Below are 20,447 nucleotides of genomic sequence, written 5' to 3' on the forward strand. Positions count from 1 at the left end.
GGGGTGGGGGGCTTGGAGAGTGGAGGGGGATGGGAAGGGAAGGAGAGAACAGGCGAGGGGAGGAGAGGAAGGGGAAAAGCGATGCATCCGCCACAGCTGGGCTGTAGAATGTGAGACTCCAGTTGCTTCAACCCCTTCTTCCTGCCCCAGGCTTGGTCCCAGGAGCCGGCAGGTAAGCTGAGCATGCAGGGAAGGGGTGTATGTGTGGGGGTTAAGGGCTGTTGTCTGCTGACCTCAGACCTTTAATCCAGATGACACGTCCAAGGACCACATGCCTGTTAGACTATAAAACCAACCTGCAAGTACAGCCTTCTCTAGTTGGTTTGTGGACAGATGAAGGCATATATCAAGCCGTGCATATTCCCTCCTGTGGTTGTGTGAGGATGTGGTGCTTGGAGGCCCTGCAACCATTTTGCAACCCTGAGGGGAACTCTAACAGCACTGAGCATTTGACCCCTGCCATCCACTGTCTAGTTCCAGACTTTTTGGTGTCAATAACTCCTCCCACCTCACTTTAGCCACTATTTGTGAGATATGTTGACCAAAGCCAAAAGCACGGGTCCTACATCCATGGAGCTCATTCTGGCAGCAGCCCTTTCACGGTTTCCCATTGCCCTTAGGACAAAATGCCACCTGCAGCCCACCTCTCACTACCCCGTCTACTCCCGCCTGCACCAGCCACCGTACAGTGCCCCCTGGACTCTGCCCATGCTCCTCTCTCCAAAGCTCTCCACTCTATCTCCAGAATCTGGCTACTTTCCACTCACCTTTCAGGAAACAGCTTAGATGCCTGTACCTCTGGAAAGTCTTCTCCAATACGTGGATTGGATGGGCTGTTCCTCCTCTGCTCCCCAGAGGCCCCTGGATTTGATTTATCACAGAGCTCATTGCACCAGACTGAGAGTGTCTAGTGTTCCTGACTCCCGCTGCTCTGGAGCCTCCCTTGAAGGCAGACTAAACTGTCCTTATCTCTTGCTGAAACACCACAAGGAAAGCTGCAATACAAATGTGCTGCACATATAACTGAGAGTGAGGAATGCTGAGGAAATAACTAAGCCTGTGGGTAAGCTATTTCATCAGAGAGAACTAAAAGACATCTGGGTTTTGTGTAATAAGTCAAAGGACTTCATCTTTCAACACAGGATGGACCAGAAAGGATGGATAGGTTGGTTTGTCTTTCCCATTGGGTGCGTTGAAGGTGCAGGTATTAGGGAAGAGAAAAACCCTTAGGACAGTCCCTGATGGGCCCCTGGAACAAATTACCTGATGGTTTTGATCATGCTGAGGCCCATTTCAACGCAGCAGTGGGCATGGTCCTGGCGGGGCTCAGGAAGTCCGGAAACGCAGTAGTAGCAGTCTCCCAGGATTTTAATGCGAAGGCAGTGATGCTCCTGGAAGAAAGGGAGTGGAAGAGGGAAGGACTGTATCAGCAGTTGAGTCAGTGCTTGGGAAAGGGAGTGGGGACAGGCATCTGCACCCAGTTCTCCTACTATCTCTAGGAAATTGGAGGCATACCCTCAAAGGGAGGCATCCCCTCAGGGGGGGGTTGCAGGGCTCAGAGGTGGAGTGGTATGATGGAAAATACCAGATCTTGAGCTCAATAGACACAGGGCTGTTTTCTGACTCTGCCACGTACTAGCTGCACGTGCATCCACCACCGAACAAGTCTGGCAGAACCTGGGCATTCGAGATGCATGTTCTAGCTGCTTCTCTACCCATCCGGCCCCCAGTGAGAACTTCCTTCTTAGCACACATCTCCAACCTGTTTCTAGCAGTCTTCAGTGCAACAGCAAGCACTTAAAAATATAAGGCCACTTAGGGATTCCTTTTATCACACCTTTATTTTAAGTTCTTTCCCAGTTAGGGTTTTGGTGCCTTAAGAAGAAGGGCTGACTCTATCTCACACATCCTTCTGTTCATTTATTAATTCATAGGCTTATACATCGAAAAACAACAATAACAAATTGAGCATCTATGATAAGCCAGCACTGATTAACTCGAGGATTTGGGGACACAAAACTGATGAACCCTAACAGCTACTCTGCACCATATTTTAAATAGAGCTAATTCTCCCCTATGAGGTAGGTCGAGTTAACTTCCTTTCATAGGAGAGAAATAGAACATGGTAGTTATTTGGTGGATTCACGATCTTGAGGACATGATTCTAGCAAATCTTCGAAGAGAGACAAGCACCTAGGAAATGGTGTATACTTTTTATTGCACTGGAGGAAGTGATATATTGCAGGATATAGAGGAAAGAGAACTAGCACGATATTGGAAGACTTGAGGCATTATAGCATACGGGTGAAGAGCACTGGTTTTGTAGTCAAATCTCAGATCCCCCACATCTTTGCTGTATTTGGGTAAACTATTTAACCTCTGAGACTCAGCTGCTTCAACTGTAAAATGGGGATAATAACAGCACCTGCCCCATTATGTTGTTGTGAAGATTAAGTGAGGTGATACTGGTGAAGGCTTGAGTCCAGCAGATGGGGCATAAGTGAATGCATGCCTCCCTTTATGAAGATGACTTGGACCCCAGGCCTAGCTCCTTTGCATCTTCATCTGTAATCCCAGGCAGGCAACTTTCCCACTCATTTCCCTTTGATGGATGGTGGGACTGAATGGCCTCTGAGATGTTCTCTTGAGCTGAAGTTCTAGGAGCTATGGCTCTCTGGCTCCCTGGGAGAGCAGGGTCTGAGGGTTGGAGGAAGGAGGCTGGTGACAGAAAGGGCCCCACTGAGATGCCAGCAGCACAGGCAATTCCCTGGTACCTCTAAGATGTAAAGCTCTGTGCTGGTTTCCTAATTTCATCATGAGTTGGGCCACTATTTTTGGGTAACAAATGAATGAAATCATCCTATGAAAAAAACAGAAACAAATACCAGACAGGGAAAAGAGAATCGGGGCTGGCTCCGGTGCTTCCTGTCTGGACCAGACCTCCAGGGCCTTGCCACCCTTCCCATCTGAGATGAGTCTCAGTTGCCTTGTCTGCAAAATGTGGATGCTACGAGGACCTGCCACATTGAGTTGTTGTGAAGATGAAGTGAGATGATGCTGGTGAAGGCTCAGTTAGGGTCCAGCAGATGGGGCACTAAGTTAATGTTGCCTCCTTTATGACGATGAGGACTTGGACCCCAGGCCTAGCTCCTTTGCATCTCCATCTGTAATCATGGGCAGATGCAGTGGGCACAGATGTGATTGTCAGAACCCTGATGGCATGCACAGCCTTCCCAGGATTATTTTTAGGAGCTTGTGGTTCCTGTTAATTAATTGCTTCAGTGTAGCTAATTTTGGAAAAGGGCTGAAGACGAGGTCTGTCCAGCAAGGGACGCTCAAGACCTTCAGGTGCTTCTTCTGTGCCGTCTAGAGGGTCGTGGCCAGAATGGGACTTAAGATTGCCTCATCCATGATTTGGTCAGTTCCCAGATTTGGGCAAATCTGGAAATTTTCACAAATCTGTGTAAAAAAATGTCAGAGGGATTGAGGGACTGTGTGTGGTAGATTGAATTAAGCAACCCAGCAATCATGTTCTTAACCTGCTTCCTGCTGGGTGAGAACCCATTACAAACAGGACCTCTTGAAGGTGTTGGTTTTAGTAAAGGGGTGGCCCAGCTGACTCGGGGTGGATCTTAATCTGGATCACTGGAGGCCTTATGAAAAGAACCCAAAGTCACAGAAGTGAGAAAAGAGAGGACATTACTACCATGTAATGGGGCAGAGGCCCAGACCAAGGAACCCCAAGTACCGGGACAAGCCAGCACCAGCACACTACTGGCCCGAGGAGAAAGCATGGTCTTGCCCATAGAATTGGACAACTGACCCATGAGCCAATAAATGCTTGTGGTTCAAGCCAAGTCAGTTTGTGGTATTTGTGATAGTTCCCGCAAACTAAAATACAATCCCCTGGTATAATTTTTGTATTTTGCCAAGAAAGGATGAAGAATCCACCCACAAACAAACAAAAAAAAAAAACAAAAATTCAACCATTACTTACTCTCCCCATCACTTTATAAACTAAAGGGCATTTTTAACACCAAAAAAAGTAGAAAGGCATATTGTTAGAATAAAGGGAAGTTCTTTACACTAAATAAACTTATCACTATAGAAGTTCAACACATCACTCTGTTTTATCCCCCCTTTCATTTCACACCCACAAGTTAAGACTTCCCAATATCTGTCTGTGAAGGAGCATCTGGTAACTGCTGATCTAATTCCTTATTTGATTTGGCAGACAAGAACGGCTGGGAGGCTGGAGACAGATTTCCATCACTCAGTCCACACTGCATCTAAAGACAGTCTCCTGGGACAGAGCTGCTGCAGGTGACGCCGGCTGCTGGAGCGCAATCCTGCTAAACATCATGCGGGGATCTGTTCCCCGTGGGCAATGGGAAAGGATGAGGGACAGGGGTGCAGCAGGAGATCTCAAGACATCTGTATTCTGGCCAAATTCCTCAGCTGTTTGACCTTGCTTAAGTCATGGATGTAATGTGGGTATCAATTCCTTATGTGTGTGACCAGTGTCAAAATAATCACCCTTGGCCTTTGTACATGACAGAGTTACCTTGGCCATCAATTAGCTATGGTAGTGACACCTAATATTGGGGGAGCGGCTTCTTGGCGGTCAAGGTGTTGCTCCCTCCCTTTTCTCCTTGAGCCTCACAGTGACCCAAAACAAGGTAGGGGGGCCCTTGACATCTGTTTTAAAGATAGGAAAACTGCAATGCAGGAACTATGAATGTCTCACCTGGGTCAGCTGGCTAAGAGTGATGATCTGAACCAGATGTAATTTTCATATCCCCCAATCAGGGATCTTTCCGTGAAAACAGAGGTGGAAGCATTTGGAAAACTTGAAGTTGGGGAAGGAACTAACATTTATGGAGTTTGCACTGCATGTCAGAGGCTACGTGTTAACCTCGTTAGGTTTGCTTCCTTCAGCCGGAGGAGCGCCTTCCAAGGCACGTGCCGGGTTTCCAGTGAGGAGAAGCAGCATAGGGAGGAGAAGGTCACACGGCACACAAGAAGCACAAATGAAATGCAGACCCATATCTGTCTAACCTTGGGGCTCCATGATTTTTTCCCTACAAATCAACAAGAATTGTGGCCAAATCCAGAAGGGTAGATTGCCTGACAAAAATGTGTTTTGGAAGGAGATTGGTTAAAATTGCTTAGTACTCTCTTGAAGTAGACACTGAACAATGTGGTGAAGATACTCCTGGGAAGGATCCATTCCTTTTGTAAATAAAAGGAGAAGTGGGCATGCTCCTTGAAAAGACATGGGCTCAAAATATGTGATGCATGTATATTACGTCTCATGAGGGAGCAAAGTCTGTCTTATCTCTTCAACTCTTCAAGTTCTACCAATGTGCAGACAATTTTTTTCTGATCAAATTCCAAAAGCTGTCAGATGACTTGACAATAATATCCAAGCAACTTTCTCCCAAAAACTGCTTTGAAAAATTCATATTAAGGAAGCAAGAGTGTCTCGAAAAATATATTAGAAATGAAAATAAAGTAGGGTGAGAGTCATCTAGTACACTGTATTGAGTTAGTCTTATTATAATCCTTTTCTTCCCATCTTGATAACTTTGATGTTATAAAAAAATCCTGGAAAAATCCATAAAGTTTATGAAACCATATATGTAGATATAGTGAAAATTAGGCAACAGATGCATCAAATTATTTAAGATGGTTATATCTTGGGAGAGATGGTTAGGACTACAGGGAATGTATTTTTCTGTTACATATTTCTTTGTGTTTGAATGTTATATAATGAACAAGTGTTTCTTTAGTAATCAGAAAAAGCTCAAAGGTAAATGAAAAGAGAAAAAACTCTCAAAACAAAACAAAAACTTGGTGTCACTGATGTACTTTAAAAAAAGAAATTTATATTAACAGGCATGAAAATTTGATAGCCTTTTTATCTAATTGTAATTAATTACAAAAATGATACATGAATTTATTGTCCATTCTGGTTTGCTAGCTACCAGAATGCAATATACCAGAAATGGAATGGTTTTTAAAAAGGGAATTTAATAAGCTGCTAGTTTATAGTTCTAAGACTGCAGAAATATCCAAATTAAAGCATGTCTGTAAAAATGTCCAAATTAAGGCACCAACAAGAGGTTACTCAAGAAAGGCCAATGAATTCAGGGTTTCTCTCTCAACTGGAAAGGCACATGGCAAACATGGTGACATCTGCTAGCTTTCTCTCCAGGATTCTTGTTTCATGAACCTCCCCCAGGGATGTCTTCCTTCTGCATCTCCAAAGGTCTCTGGCTGCATGAGCTCTCATGGTTCTCACGGTTCTCGGAACTCTCTCACGGCTCTGCCTCTCTCTCCAAAATGCATCGTCTTTTAAAGGACTCCAATAAACTAATCAAGATCTACCTGGAATGGGCAGAACCACATGCTTCTGGAGATAATCTAATCAAGTTTCCAACATATAGTATTGAATAAGGTTTAAAAGAAACGGCTTTCCTCCACAAGATTAGATTTGGATTAAACTGTGGCTTTTCTAGGGACATAAATCCTTTCAAACTGGCACATTGTCCTAGGAAAAATGAAACTCAGTAAGGCTAATGGATGCCCCCACATCCCAGACACAAGCCTCTGGAAGACTGATGCCCAGCCTCCATTCCTTACAGGTCACTATGCATTCATGTATATATATATACAAACACATTATTTTTCATGCTCTTTAGCTATAAATGAGTAATACTATGTTATAGATCTGATAATGTGCTTTTTTTTAAACAGCATGTCTTGAGACTCCTTCTATGTCAGTACAAAAATAGCCATCTTTTTTCTTTTTAGCTGTAGGTTAGCACTCTATACTAGTGGATATATTCCTTATTGTTGGGAATTTAGGTTGCTTCCAGTTTTGACAGAAATTTTTAAAAAAATTAAACATAAATGATGTCATCTATATAGTAGTAAATATATTCTTAATTTTATAATTTCAAGGCCTTCAGAATTGTGTACATATCTTATGTTCCTAATTGGGATTGTGGGGCTAGGTGAGGACTAGTTATTAAAAAAAACAGATTGCTAAGATGAGGATTTACTGAATTTTGCCAAGGGTCTTATCAAAGGTTAGAAATTTTCTGCTCTGAGCAGACTGGACCACAAAGGGACTGAGGAATTCTGTGGACTGAGGAACTCAATCAAACTATGAGGAACTTTAATAGAAGACTTTGAAGTTATTTTTGCATTGTAATAAAGCAGTGAAAAAAACAGGTACAGAATGTGCCATTTACACATGAGCTGAGTTCTCTCCAATCTGTAATGTAATGAAAATCAAAAGCAAAATATCACAAGGCAAACAGAGAGAATTACAAGCCACAGAATTTGGTTGCTACAAGACACCATAAAAATGCAAGTCTAATCCTTTTTTATACAGAAACAAAATCTGTAGCCCAGTTTTGTTTTTTTTGCATGGGCAGGCACTGGGAATTGAACCTGGGTGTCTGGTATGGTAGGCAAAAACTCTGCCACTAGCTTACCACTGAATTACCACTCTGTGACCCAGTTTTTAAGTGACCCACCTAAAGTTGAGGGCAGACATCTTCAGAGCCAGTTTTCTCATTCCAAGGTGAGTAGAATTGCTTGCACTCGCAGAGGTTCTCAAGCTTTTCTTTGGATACTTAATGTGTATTTCATTTCATTTAAGCCAGGCTCTGATCTAAAAGACACCTCATACAGATTGTCTCATTTATCCTTCATTACAATTCTAATAGGAACTGAGGCTCAGAGAGGTCATCTGTCCAAGGTACATTCAAGTCAGTCCACAGTTGAACACATCTCTGATGCCTCGTGATGGATCCCTATGATGCTTTCAGTTAAGAGCAAGCACCTGGCCTCACTCTGTCTAGTCTTGCATCACAGATCCACTGCCAACCCATAGTTCTGGGCAGATTATTTTATTTCTCTGAGCCTCAGTCTCTTATTCTGCAAAATGGGAATAATAATAGAACCTGCCTCATGGGTTGACCTGAGGACTAAATTAGGTAATCCAGGAAAAGCACTCAGCACAGTGTTGGACACATACTCGACAGTTTATGAATGTCTGATATTCTTATAAAAATTAACAGTCATTGTGTTGGTTTGGAACTGCTAGTACCCCAGAAAAGCCATGCTCTTTTAATCCAAACGGGTGGATGCAGACACACTGCGGGTGGGAACCTTTGATTAGGTTGTTTCCATGGAGATGTGACCCACCTGATTGAGGATAGGACTTTCTGATTAGATTTCTTCCACGGAGATGTGGCCTCGCTCATTCAGGGTGGATCTTAATTAGTTTACTGGAGTTGTTAGAAGAGCTCATAGAGAGAGAGAGAGTTCAGAACTGACAGAGAACAGAAAGATGAAACCAAATGACAGACATTTGGAGATGCCTGGAGAGAGACAGAAGCTCAGAGAGGAGGTCACTGGAACCAGGAGCTGAAAGTAATGAAGCCAGGAGCAAAGGGCCAGCAGATGTCGCCATGTTTTTCTGTGTAACAGAGAAACCCTGGACATGATGAGCCTTGCTTGAGTGAAGGTATCCCCTTGTTGATGCCTTAATTTGGACATTTTCATGGTCTTAGAACTGTAAATTTATAACCTAATAAATTCCTTTGTAGAAGTCAAATCCATTTCTGGGATATTGCATTCCAGCAGCTTCAGCAAACTGAAAGAGTCATTCTTATTTGTTTTACTCCATAAAAATATCTGTGCTTATTTTGATATTCTTTTCTTCAAAATCTTTCAATAAGACTCACAGTCCAGAAGATGAAATGTGGCTTCTCGCACCCACTGTAGCTGGCCATGTACTCCTACCTTGCTCACCCTCCCCGACTGTGCTCACTAACCCATGGTGATAAGCCCCAGTTGCAGAACAAAATTCACATTCCTTAAAACAATGCACCGTGCCCTCCAAGCTGTGTTCCTGTGTTCCTCTTGGAGCTCATTTCTCATGCAGTCTCCCATGCCCTTCACGCTCCAGCGGCCTTGAGCTCCTTCCAGCTCCCCAGACAAGCAGCCTGGTTTCATACTCTGAGGTTCACTGATAATGGTGCATGTATTGTGGTCCATTCCTTTTTATTATTGACTCATATTCTATTGTATTTGTCTTGTTTTTAAGATTCACTTTCTCCAGGAAGTCTTCTCTGAACCAACGGTTATGTGTTTATGCCCCCTCTGTGTTTCCATAGCACCCCAAACCTACCTTCATCATACCACTTGGCAAATGCTGCATTAAGTTCCTATTTATATCTCCCCAACTAGAATTAACTCGAGGAAAGGAGAAAATATATTTTAGTCATTCTCACATTCCCAACATATAGCACCAGGCACTGTACCTAATGGATGCTCAGGTGAAACATATGAATGGATTGCCTTTGGAGGGAGAAGGTCTTAAAATAGGACCTTTTGTTACTCAAGGAATGGACTCCCACTTGATGAGGCCTTGGTGAGTTCTCTCAACAGCCCTATGAAATTGGCACTAATATATCCACTTTCCAAACTAGGAAATTGTCACTTCCATTTGAGTCCAAATCTATTCCGAAACAGAATGTAGCACTCACATTCCTGTAGTAACTTGAGTGGCTTTTAGGATGAAGAATCTGCATTTTGATTTAAAAAAAAGATGTTCATCTCTTTTAAGCCATTCTCTAGTGTAGCTCTGATCAAGCCAGCTGAAGAATGAAGGTAGTGTCCTGTTGGCCAAAAACAAAGCTCTTAACTTGGGTCAAACAAAATGGTGGTGGGATGGCCCAGTAGATTACTGGTGCTTGAGAATAGACGAATTTGTTCCACATGGCCGGGGTTGGCTGGGAAACTGCTGCAGCCATCACTGCATGTCTGAGAACTGAGGCTGCCATGGCATGGCACCTGGCCACAGGCAGGGGGAGATAATAATGGGGGAGGGAGAAGCAGCTAATAAAAAAGACTTTGGTTTGATTGTCCCTCAGCCAGCTGTCTCTCCATTGGGAAAATTAGTTTGATAAGCCTCCCATCTGAGACCTGTAAATAACTAACATCAGTTCCCAGAATGCATGAGAGTCAAGGATCCAAGCCTGGGGATAGGATGGAGAATGATAATGAAATTGGTGAAAAAGGCTGGATCCTGCTCTCCCCTAATTCCACATGCAGTCCCTCACTCCTGCAAAAGACTAGGAGGGAATTAAATTCAACTCACATGGGCCAGTCGATCAAATCTGGCAAAGAGTTCGTTGAGCATCCTGACCAGCTCCTGAGCTGACAAGGTCGTGGAGAGGTTGGTAAATCCTTTAACATCTGCAAAAAGAATACTAAACAACAGAGAAGGGGAAGGGGAGGGGAGAAAGCGTATTAATATTTTAGTCTATCCTGGGAGACACATCAACACCATCCAAATGGTCCAAACTTCTCTATGGTCTGAGATTTCAGCTCTCCCTGCCACAGGAGTCATAAGGAATGTCTCAGAATTTAACAAATATCTGAGAGTTCACTAAGGAGTTCAGGAAGGATAAGGCGACAACTGAAAGCCCTTCATTTTGTGCATGGTTTTAAAGTGTGGGTGATGCAAATAACCCAGGAGAGATTTTGTCACTACAAACAGAAGAAATTATTGACTAAAGCAAAATAAAACCTAGTGAAGTATTTCTTTTTTCATAACAAATAGCAATGCAGATGCCAGGAACACAGAGTGAAATAGACATGGGGGAAGAAAAGAAAAACAAGTCCAGTGACATATACTAAAGCCCAATGGCATATATTCTACCTCAAATGGTACCACAATAGAGCTAGGCATTTTTCAAAAATTAGGAGAAGAAATGTTGACAAAGCTGGGAGGCCTTATGCAGCACACACTGGATGATCTAAAATGCTTATGCTTACTAAGGATCTCAGTTGTGTGAGGTCTTATCCTACGCAAATGGCTTGGCACAAGGGAAGGGAAAGTTAGGTCAGGGGCAGGTCACAAAACCAGTTCTAAAAACAAGGCACTGTATGAGCCCTGTCATAGTTAATCCTTCCAGTTACCCTGTGGGACATGTATCTCTGCTATGGAGGAGAAGCTGAGGCTCAGAGAAGCAAAGGGGATTTGCCCAGCATTCTGCAGCTACCTCATGGCAGAGCTAGGGTACGCTACTTGGCTGAACTGCACTGTGTGGCACTGCCCCAACCTCACCTTATCCCCCTGCCTCAGTGAATGACAGGTGAGCAGGGGCATCTCAGAAAAGAATGGACCCCAAACAGGATATCATATTTCAATGACGCTCATGTTTTGTCACTTCTGAAGGTGTGATGTGTCTTCCCATGATGGCATCCTAGTAGTGTGTCAAACTCTTTGGTTATTTTCTTGGTGTTTCATAAAATAATGGTGAGTCCTATAATCAGTGTAGCTTAGTTTTTATGAACTATGCAATTGGCCAAAAGATTTGGGGACATGTTGACTTACATTAGTCACCCCTTATATTTAGTGATTTTTGCACTCCTTTGCAAACCCCTTTAAGAATCTGATAAAGGCTATGGATTCTTTCTCCTAAAAAATACCCAAGTGGTCAAAATTTTGTACCTTATCTCAAGGGATTTGTCCCAAAGCCAATGCATGGACACCCTCAGAATCCTTAGATGCCAGGTCATAGCAATATTTTAATTAGTTGATATACTAACACTTTCAGCAAACATTTATGAATCTATGATATGCCTAGCCAGATACTGTGCTAGACAGTTAGATTAAATGACAAGTAAGACCTAGTGCCTGTCCTCAAGATGCTTAGATTTTGGAGAGAGGAGCTCAGCATATGGAAAAGTACAGTAACAATGCAGACCAATGACTTCTGTTGTAAAAGGACACACTGAGCAATGTCCAGACCTAAGGGAATCAGATGTTTTCCAGTGGAGCAAAGTCTCAGTTGAGTCTAGAAGTGCCTGTAGGATTTGATGGGTAAAGAGGGTAAAGGGAAGGTTTCTCTGACTGGGGAATCAGTATACATGACGGTCTTGCGGAAGAGCGAGCATGTGCATGAAAGCTCTGTAGGAATGCAAGGGCAGACCATCTGAAAGGAGCATCCAGCAAGGGCCTTGAGAAAGGAATAGCAAGAAGGAAATGAGGTCAGAGAAGTGGACAGGGGCTCCATGAGGAAGGGGCCAGTAAGGAAGGCTGAAGAATGCAGACTTTGTCCTGAAAATGATGGTGAGCTAGTGAAGGAGTTTAAGCATGAGCATGATGCTTTTAGATTTTTTATATAAAAAGATTCCTAGGGCAGGTCTGCCACACTGCCACAGCTTTGTGCTAAGTTGGCCTATGACCACCTGCAGAGAATTTGAGTGAAATCCCAGGTCCACCACTTATGAATTCTGTAACCTTAGGGAATTTGCTGAACTTCTCTAAACCTTTGTTCTGTAAACTGGAGACGATTAGATATCTATACATAGGTGTGTAGCAAGTATTCAGCACAGTGCCTGATACATGGTAGGTTCTATGTAAGCACGTGAGCTCATGCCATCATTACTTTATAAAAAATCATACTCTAATTGAATAGTTATGTTTACGAGAGAGGGAAGGAGATAGAGATAGAGAGGTAGGTGATAAATAGGTAGGTAAGTGGATAAATAGGCATAAAGAAGGAGTTGGAAAAGAATGTGACCAATAATTGGATTATTTGTTAGCTTGAAGCATTATGATGAGACAATCCTGAAATTGTCATAGTAGGAACACATGTAGAGTATTTACTGTGGGTTTGGTGCTGTTCTAAGACTTTCACGTCTCACCACTTATAACTCGTTTACTCCTCATAGCAACCTATGAGGTAGGACCTATTATAATCTTTAAAAAATTTTACAGATAAGGAAACTGAGGCTTGAATCACTTGCCCACGGTCATGAAAAGCTACGATCTGAACCATGTAGACTGCCTCTGGATTCTATGCTCTTTATTACTAAACTATGCTGCCTCTGACATAATTATAGTCATTGCCATGGAAAGTGGGAAATGAGAGGGCCCTTAGACCATCTAGTCAAACGCTCTCGCTTTATAGATCCATTCACCCTTTCACACTGCATCTATTGATATTCATCTGTCTATAGCAAGATTGGTTCAATCATTTATTCATTCGTTCAGCAGCTTATCAATTGAATGCTTTCTATGTGTCAAGTACTGGAGATACAGTGCCATCACAGCCTTTGTGGCACACTCAGCCCATTGAAAGAAGAAATGGAGTCCCGGAGAGCTTAGGTCATAAACATTTCAGATGTGCTCCGTGTTACAACTGCATCAAATTTCTTGACTCTTCTGAACACACCCCACCTGATGTACCTGCCCAAGATGCATCTGCTCCCTGCCATGGCTGTCATTCTGTTTGTTACCTATTAGAATTCTACTCATCCTTCGAGATCCCATCTATTAAAACTCCACTTTTATGGAGACTTTCCTGTGTACAGCCAGCCACCCCTACTCCATCTTTCCTGCCCCCCGGTGCTCCCCTGTACGTGGGCTCCATCTCAGTTTAGCAATAGCGAGAGAGCCACATCTGTGTCCCAACCAGCCAGCACATGGAAGGCTTCCTTTCATGCTTCCTGAGCTGAATCAATAGAAATCTTCAGAATTATGTTTTTTTTTTTTCCTCAAAATGTGGCTGTAGCCACTATTGGCATCTCCTGGGGGCTTGTTAGAAGTAGAGACTCTCAGGGTGCACCCCAGGCTCGATGAGTTAGAATCATCCCTTTACCAAGAGCCTCAGCTAATTCACACACACATAAAGGATCGAGAAGCACCAATTTAAATCATAGTTGCATAAGAAGGGTTTATTAAATAAAAGACTAGAAGTATAAACCAGAGCCATGACTCTTACTCCAATTCTCATTCTAAGTAACCACAGGATCCGGCCTCAAGTTGGGTCTTTGGATTCTTGGTATAAACTTGAGTAGTCTCCCAAGATGAGCATACTGAAGGCATCTATTAAATTTCAGATACAAGTTGGTGTAAGACAATTGTTTGTTTAGCTAAAAAAAAAAAAATCACCAGATATTCACTTTGCAAAGAGAGCTCTCAAAGGCAGCCTTTAAACATGTTCTTGGTCTTGATTCAGACTCCTGTTGGGGTGAACCATTGTCAACAGGCTCTCTTGAAGATATTCTTTTATTTCTGTGGCCGACTGAATGAGGTTGAACTTTATCCATATTTTTGGAGTCCTTTATAGCAGAGGGAATTCAAATACAGAGAAAGAAACTCTCTTGGAGGAACTAGAAACCAGAAGTCCAAACAGAAGGAATAGAAAGAAAAGACCCTGCCATGGGATGGGAAAGCCAAGGAATGCAAGGATTCCAGATGTCCAGAATGCTTCCTACCCCTGAAGGAAGCAAACCTGCTAGCCTCTAGCCAATGTATGTAGCCAATACATTCCTACTGGTAAGCCTGTCCATCTACGTGGGATTATGTGCTCAGGTCTCACCCGTGGAATCCAGCAGAAGCGATGGGTGCTATTTCTGGGCAAAGGTGATCAGGAAACAGGCCTGCCTTCTCTACTCTTTCCCCTCCACTAGCTGAATGCAGAGAACTTCAAGGTTCCAGGGGATGGTACAGTCACAAAATGCAGCAAGCCTGTGACTCTGAATTACCCACTAATCAGGAATATCAGGAGGGGACAGTTGTGTGAGTGGGGAAGACATTTTATTGAGTTAAAATTCATTGAAATTGGGGGCTTACTTGTTAGTGCAGCCAGAATTATCTGAACTAATACAAGAATGGTCTCAAATACCTGGGAGAAATCAAGAAAAAAAAATACAATGTGTAGGTAGAACTGTAAGACCAAATTGCTTCAAGTAAAAAAAAAAAAAAAAAAAAAAAAACCTGAGTGGCCAGATGATCTCCAGGATGAATCTGATGAAATCTGAGTTTCCAGCTGGAACAACTGTGAGAGCCCCAATTTTTTTGTCCATTTTAAACAGTTCAGTTTTTGGATTGGGAAACTGAGGCCTAGAAAGATGAAATGATGCAGCCAAATTCCTGCTCATGGAGAAGATTCTGGGATGAGAAGCCCTCAGTCACCTGGGCACACTAATGCCCCCAAGTCCTGGCACCCCTTACTGTGTCCTTTATTTCATAGAAGGTGGTGAACTGTATGCAATATCATTAAGACTTAGAAAGGTACGCAGACTGTTTTTAGGAAAAGGTTACATTACTGGCACAACCCAGCGCAACAGAAAAGAGAGAACCGGTTGCCAGGAAAAGAGCAAAAAAATGGGAAACTTTTGAGTCTAAAATTGCTCCTATAAAAAAAAAATGCTCCTAACACTGCAGTGGTTTTGCTTTGGGGATGGGGGAGGGGGGCTCAGCAGCTGGTCTGGCTTTGTTTTCAGACACTGCTAAGGCCAGTTCTCCTCCATCTTTTTGTCTCTGGTCTTATTTTAGCACCCAGCAGCCTTGCAGTGAGCAGGAGAGGCCCCTTGGCCCTGTGCTCAGTCTTCCTCTCAATACCTCCAGGAGCGGTTGGCATCTTGCCACTGACGCTTCTGCGAATAGCCAGAGGGCTGGGGAGAGGCCCACGGAATCTTCTCCCCTAGAGGCAGCTGCATCGCCAAGAATGCTGAGAAATGTAGAGCAGTACACCAAATTTTAATGTAATATGGTGTGAACTTCTGGAAAAGGGCCTGGAGCATAAGGACTCAGATCCATGATTTAAAATAACAAGCGGGGTTGAGAGTAGGGAAGAGTAACTTTATCTGTTCATGACTAAGGAGAGCACTGAAAACTGACGACTGCAGACAGCAAGCCACACAACTCAACTGGCCTTTGCCATCAAGCCGTATTGCTGCCCGGAAAGCAGCATGGAGAACCTACTATGGTTCTCTGCCTGGACCATCCTTCTGTCTCCACTTACGCTGATCGCTCTGCTTTGTCCTTTTAGCTTGGCTGACCCAATCTCAAGTAAACAGAAAAGTTTCTCTTCACTTCATCTCACCCCATTCTCCCAGCTCCGAGGTTTTCCTCTTTTTGTGATCTCCTAACACTCTTTACCTACCTTTATGATAGAACTTCCCTCCACTGCATTATAATTAAGAGATAATGCCTGATGTTCTAGAAGTAATATTGACGGTTTTATCTATGGGAGCAGGTCTTATATCTGGGGTGTATTACCTAATGGGGAAGCTGCTTGACAAACAGAAGCACCTGAATCAGTGTAGATTAACATGATACGTCTTGGACAAGACTCAGGGAATACCCTATATTGATAGGTCTGCTAAGGGGTTGTGCTAGCATCATGTTGTCTGTTGGACATTACTTTGAAAGGAGTGTTCCTGCATTCCCAATGTAGGACACTCAGGGATGCTAGTAAGAGATAAAATTGTTCTTCTCTTCTACTGGTGTTAGGAACAAAGGAATTAAATGTGGACATGTCATTTTTTAGGGCTGTTCAACATATGGCCTTTTCTCTATGTTTGGAAAATTTCCAAGTGATGATATTTGGTGTGGGGGGGGAGGGGAGGAAATACAACTTTCAAGATGACGAGCTAAAAATGCTGATACTTGCTTTCCAGGCACTGGTAGCAAATGACTGGTCTCAGCCAATCAGATGCACCCACCCTGAGTCTTAAACTGAGAGGCCAAGAAGCAGAGGGAGCAGAGTGGGGTGGGGGCAACAACAGCAGCCTCCAGCTTCTGGAAGTGCAGGAAGCATTGCAGGGGTGGCACACTGGGCCAGGGCCTGGGCGGGGCAGCACAAACAGTGGACTGTTTAGAGAGAGTGGCAGGAGCGTCCTTGCTGACGCTCTGCTGAGGCTCAGTTTCTGGCTCTCTGTGGCTTTACTTCCTTCTGCCCCTTTCCTGGATCTGCTTCTCTATCCTTTCCTGATTGCTCTGTGCGCCACCACATAGACTTCAAATACATTTCTTGTCTTTAAAAATTTCTGGAGTTGAATTTTTTGCTTGCAACTTAGAAACAAGTCAGTTACAAACTACGATATGCCAGATGCTCTACTTCAGTCTCAGTTCTCCCCAATGCTTTGTATAGATCTTCACTCACATAATCAAAATAAAACACCACAAGATGGCTTGTCCACTTTGCAGAGAAGGATCCGACATTCAGCAAAGTGAATTGTCCAAGGTTACACATGAGGAAGAGGTGGAATTGGGATTCTAAAGCTGTTCTGACTCTACAGAGCCTGCCCTCTGAATTCCAGTACCTCATGTGGTCTACACAGTGCTCAGCATACTGAGTGCATGGATGGATAGATGGACTGATGGATGGACAGATGGATGGATGCATGGATGCATGGATGGATGGATGGATGGATGGATGGATGGATGGATGGATGGATGGATGGATGATTGAAGGAAGGATGGGAAGGAAGGAGAGAAGGAGGGTAGAAATGGATGGCTGGAAGGCTGGCTGGTTGGATAGAAGGATGGATGGCCAAATAAATGTTTGCAAAGGCAAAAAAGTTAGTACTCCTTTTCGGTAATAAGGGAGGAGACTTATGTGATCATCCCTGAGTCCTCCAGATCACAATCTGGGATGAGTTTTCCAGTCACAGTCCAAAAGCTTTTTGCCTTTTCCACTCAAAATGTAAAAGCAGGTGAGTCTCGTGCTGGGGAGCCAGACAGTAAGTCAACTGGCAAATATAATTGCATTCCTCCAACATTATTCTCTAGCCTCAGTTTGGAAATGTAGAGCTCTCTAATGAATAATCATTAATACATGAATTAATAAAAGAAAAAAGGGAAAAAAGGCACTGGCATTCGGGTGGTGAGAGGAGAGCAGGCAGGCATACGTGCAGCATGCAGAGAACGGGGCGGGGAGCTATGCTCACCTGACGTTCTCATAGCGGTGGATGTAGATTCGGTGGAACTGGTGCTGGAGGTGCTCGTCTTCCACAGTGGTCATGTCGTTGATCATTTCCAGGACAACGAACCGGGGCAGCACAGACAGGACAAGCCGTTCCTGGAACAAGGCAATAAAAAGGGACTCTCTCATTAGGTCGATCCGTGTCTCTCAGACTGCCGGGTGGAAGGTGGAACAACTAGGGGGCTGGACTTCATGAAGGACTGGTAATTCCATACCATTATATGAACATGTCAAATATTACCGAGTTCTTATTACCTGCCAGGGACTGTGCTGGGTGCTGGGTACACAGTGGAGCAAAATGGATGTTTTTCCTACCAAAAATGGAAGTTACCCTCTAACAGGGGAGACTAACACTAAACATTGCATACCCACGTGCACCCACACACATTTATACAACGTGGTGAGTGCCATGCAAGATGGTCAGGATGAGCAAGTATGATGGGTGATGACATGATTTAAATCTGGAAGTAGGAACGGCCTCTCGGAGGAAGGGGCATTTCCACGGTGACCTCACAGTATGGAATGAGCCACTCCTCCCAGTGCGAGGAGAAGAAAGCTCCAGCAGAGGAAACAGTGGGAGCCAACGTCCAGAGGTGAGAAAGAGCATTGGTGTGGAAGAGAATGAGAGATCAAGGGCAGGGCGACAGGAGGTGAGGTTGGAGGTACAGGGGGATGAGAGAGACCAATGTAAAATGTTTGCATGTAAATTCAACTGCAACTGGAAGCCAGTAAGTGGCACTAAGCAGAGGAGTTACATGAACTGATTTCCAATTTGAAAGGTCACTCTGAAGGTGATTTGGAGAACGAACTGCAGGGAACATGCCCAGGGTAAAGGCAGAGGGATCAGCTGAGAAGCTCCTGCAGGGGGACAGGCAAGAGGTAAGATCCACAAGGTGGCAACTGGCTGGGGCAGGCAGGTTTGAAACAAGGCGTCACCAAGGTGATGGTGAGGTTTGGCGTGTGGTTGACTGGGCGGGTGTGCGGCCATTTATAGAAACATGGAACAGAGGAGAGAAGCCAGGTGTCATAGGCACTAACTTTGTATGAAAGAGGGGAGGAAGTGGGATGCATGCAGCCTGGAGTTAGGGACCCGATGCTTGTCACAAGAATATCCTTTCCACATGATCACCATGATAGAGAACAACAAAGTTACTGGTTAACTAGCAAGATGAACCAAACTCTGAAAAGACAGTGTCGTGGAAACTGGCCAGAACCTGGCTTTTTACACACGGTTTGCTGAGGCGCTAGAACAACTGCATTCTGGCCAACAATTTCTCATTTCATCATAGTTATTCGTGGATTTTAAGAATTCTTCACTCTCCATTATTTTATTTCTTCCTCACAAAAGTGTATAAGATAAGAAGGTAGAAATAATTGTCTATGTTTACTGGGCAGCCTGAGACTGGGAAAGATTCCATTTACTCGCAGAATCTGGAGAGTCACCTGGTGACAAAGCCAGAGTGCAGACCTTCACGTTGTCATTCTCCAGTGGAAAACTTGGTGAGATGGGAAAAGCCCTGAAAACCTTGGCTTTTGAGTTTGGATCTTGTCTCCATCACTTAGTATCAGTGGCGCACCGGGCAAGCTGGTTCATCACCCTGTGCTTGGTTTCCATCTCCTTTGCAGGACTGCTGGGAGAGTTCCTTGAAATAAATCAGGTGAGGGGCTAGGCATCAGTTCCATCCCTGCCCTCTTCCCGCCTTACCTGCCTGTGCTGCAAAGGGCTCTGCTAATAAGTGCCCACTCAGTGTCATTCCACGGTGCCTTCCTCCTCTCTCAACAGCAGTCCCATCGCAGGGCCCCCGCCTCTCGTCCATCACATGTCCATCAGAGCTATCTGCCAACTCCCCAGGCACCTGCCACCCTGCTCACACAATGACTGCTGGATGGCAGTGGGCAGTCATCGCGGTTGGAAGGGGCTGAGTGCTGGGCTGGAGACGTGGACTTAGGGTACTGACCATGGCCCCCAGGGTGGCCCATCTGAACGAGACGCCACCGCCGTGTTCACAGCGCTATGGCCTGTGATCGCCATGCAGGATGCAAGGGCCACTCACACCCAGGGCCCCAGGGCAGGCTGTAAAGGTGTTTAATTGTAAATCTCACGTGCTAGTGTTGCCTTAGGGCTGATGGCTAGGAACTGGGGAGGTCAAAGGAGAGAAGGGCTTAGGATAGAAACAGAACAGCACAGAGAATAAAAAGATGAAGGTGACGCAACATGCATAAAACGATCCGAGTGGAAAGAGGAGGCGGGAACTGAGACACGCAGAAAGGCGTTCATGGACTAGGACCTAGTCAAGAAGAGGTTCCTCTCTGAAATTCAAGTCCGTGGGTATGGTTTTGAGCCTCTCTTCGGGGTCTCCACCTAGGATGGTTTTGGAACTTCAGTAAAGAGCAACTGTACAGACCCCATTCGAGGCTCCCTAACCCGGATTCCAGGTAGAGGCATCAGGCAGAGTGTTTTACTGCCTCCTGGTGTTTGGGACATCTGGTAGGATTGAAAACTGCTGGTCTCCTCACTGTCAAATGCTACTAGACTCATTCACTTAACCTTTACTATAGCTCTGTGAGGCACGTATCTTCAGAAAAAAAATAAAATAGAAACACAATCTTGTCCATGCTCACCTAGGGTGTAAATGG

General features: G+C 44.3%; 1 protein-coding gene across 4 annotated transcripts in view; it reads right to left on the reverse strand.

Moving 5' to 3' along the window:
• The window catches only part of ADCY8 (adenylate cyclase 8), a 241,915-nt gene that overhangs the window by 143,711 nt on the left and 77,757 nt on the right, over positions 1-20,447 (reverse strand). For all 4 annotated transcript variants that reach the window (XM_077167672.1, XM_077167676.1, XM_077167674.1 and 1 more), the window contains exons 3-5: positions 17,776-17,906; positions 10,181-10,292; positions 1,264-1,391 (exon numbers count right to left, since the gene is read on the reverse strand). In XM_077167672.1, the coding sequence (XP_077023787.1) occupies positions 1,264-1,391; positions 10,181-10,292; positions 17,776-17,906 (371 nt within the window). The remainder of the gene's footprint in view (positions 1-1,263; positions 1,392-10,180; positions 10,293-17,775; positions 17,907-20,447) is intronic.

This window comes from Tamandua tetradactyla, chromosome 6, assembly GCF_023851605.1.
Source record: "Tamandua tetradactyla isolate mTamTet1 chromosome 6, mTamTet1.pri, whole genome shotgun sequence".
Taxonomy (NCBI): domain Eukaryota; kingdom Metazoa; phylum Chordata; class Mammalia; order Pilosa; family Myrmecophagidae; genus Tamandua; species Tamandua tetradactyla.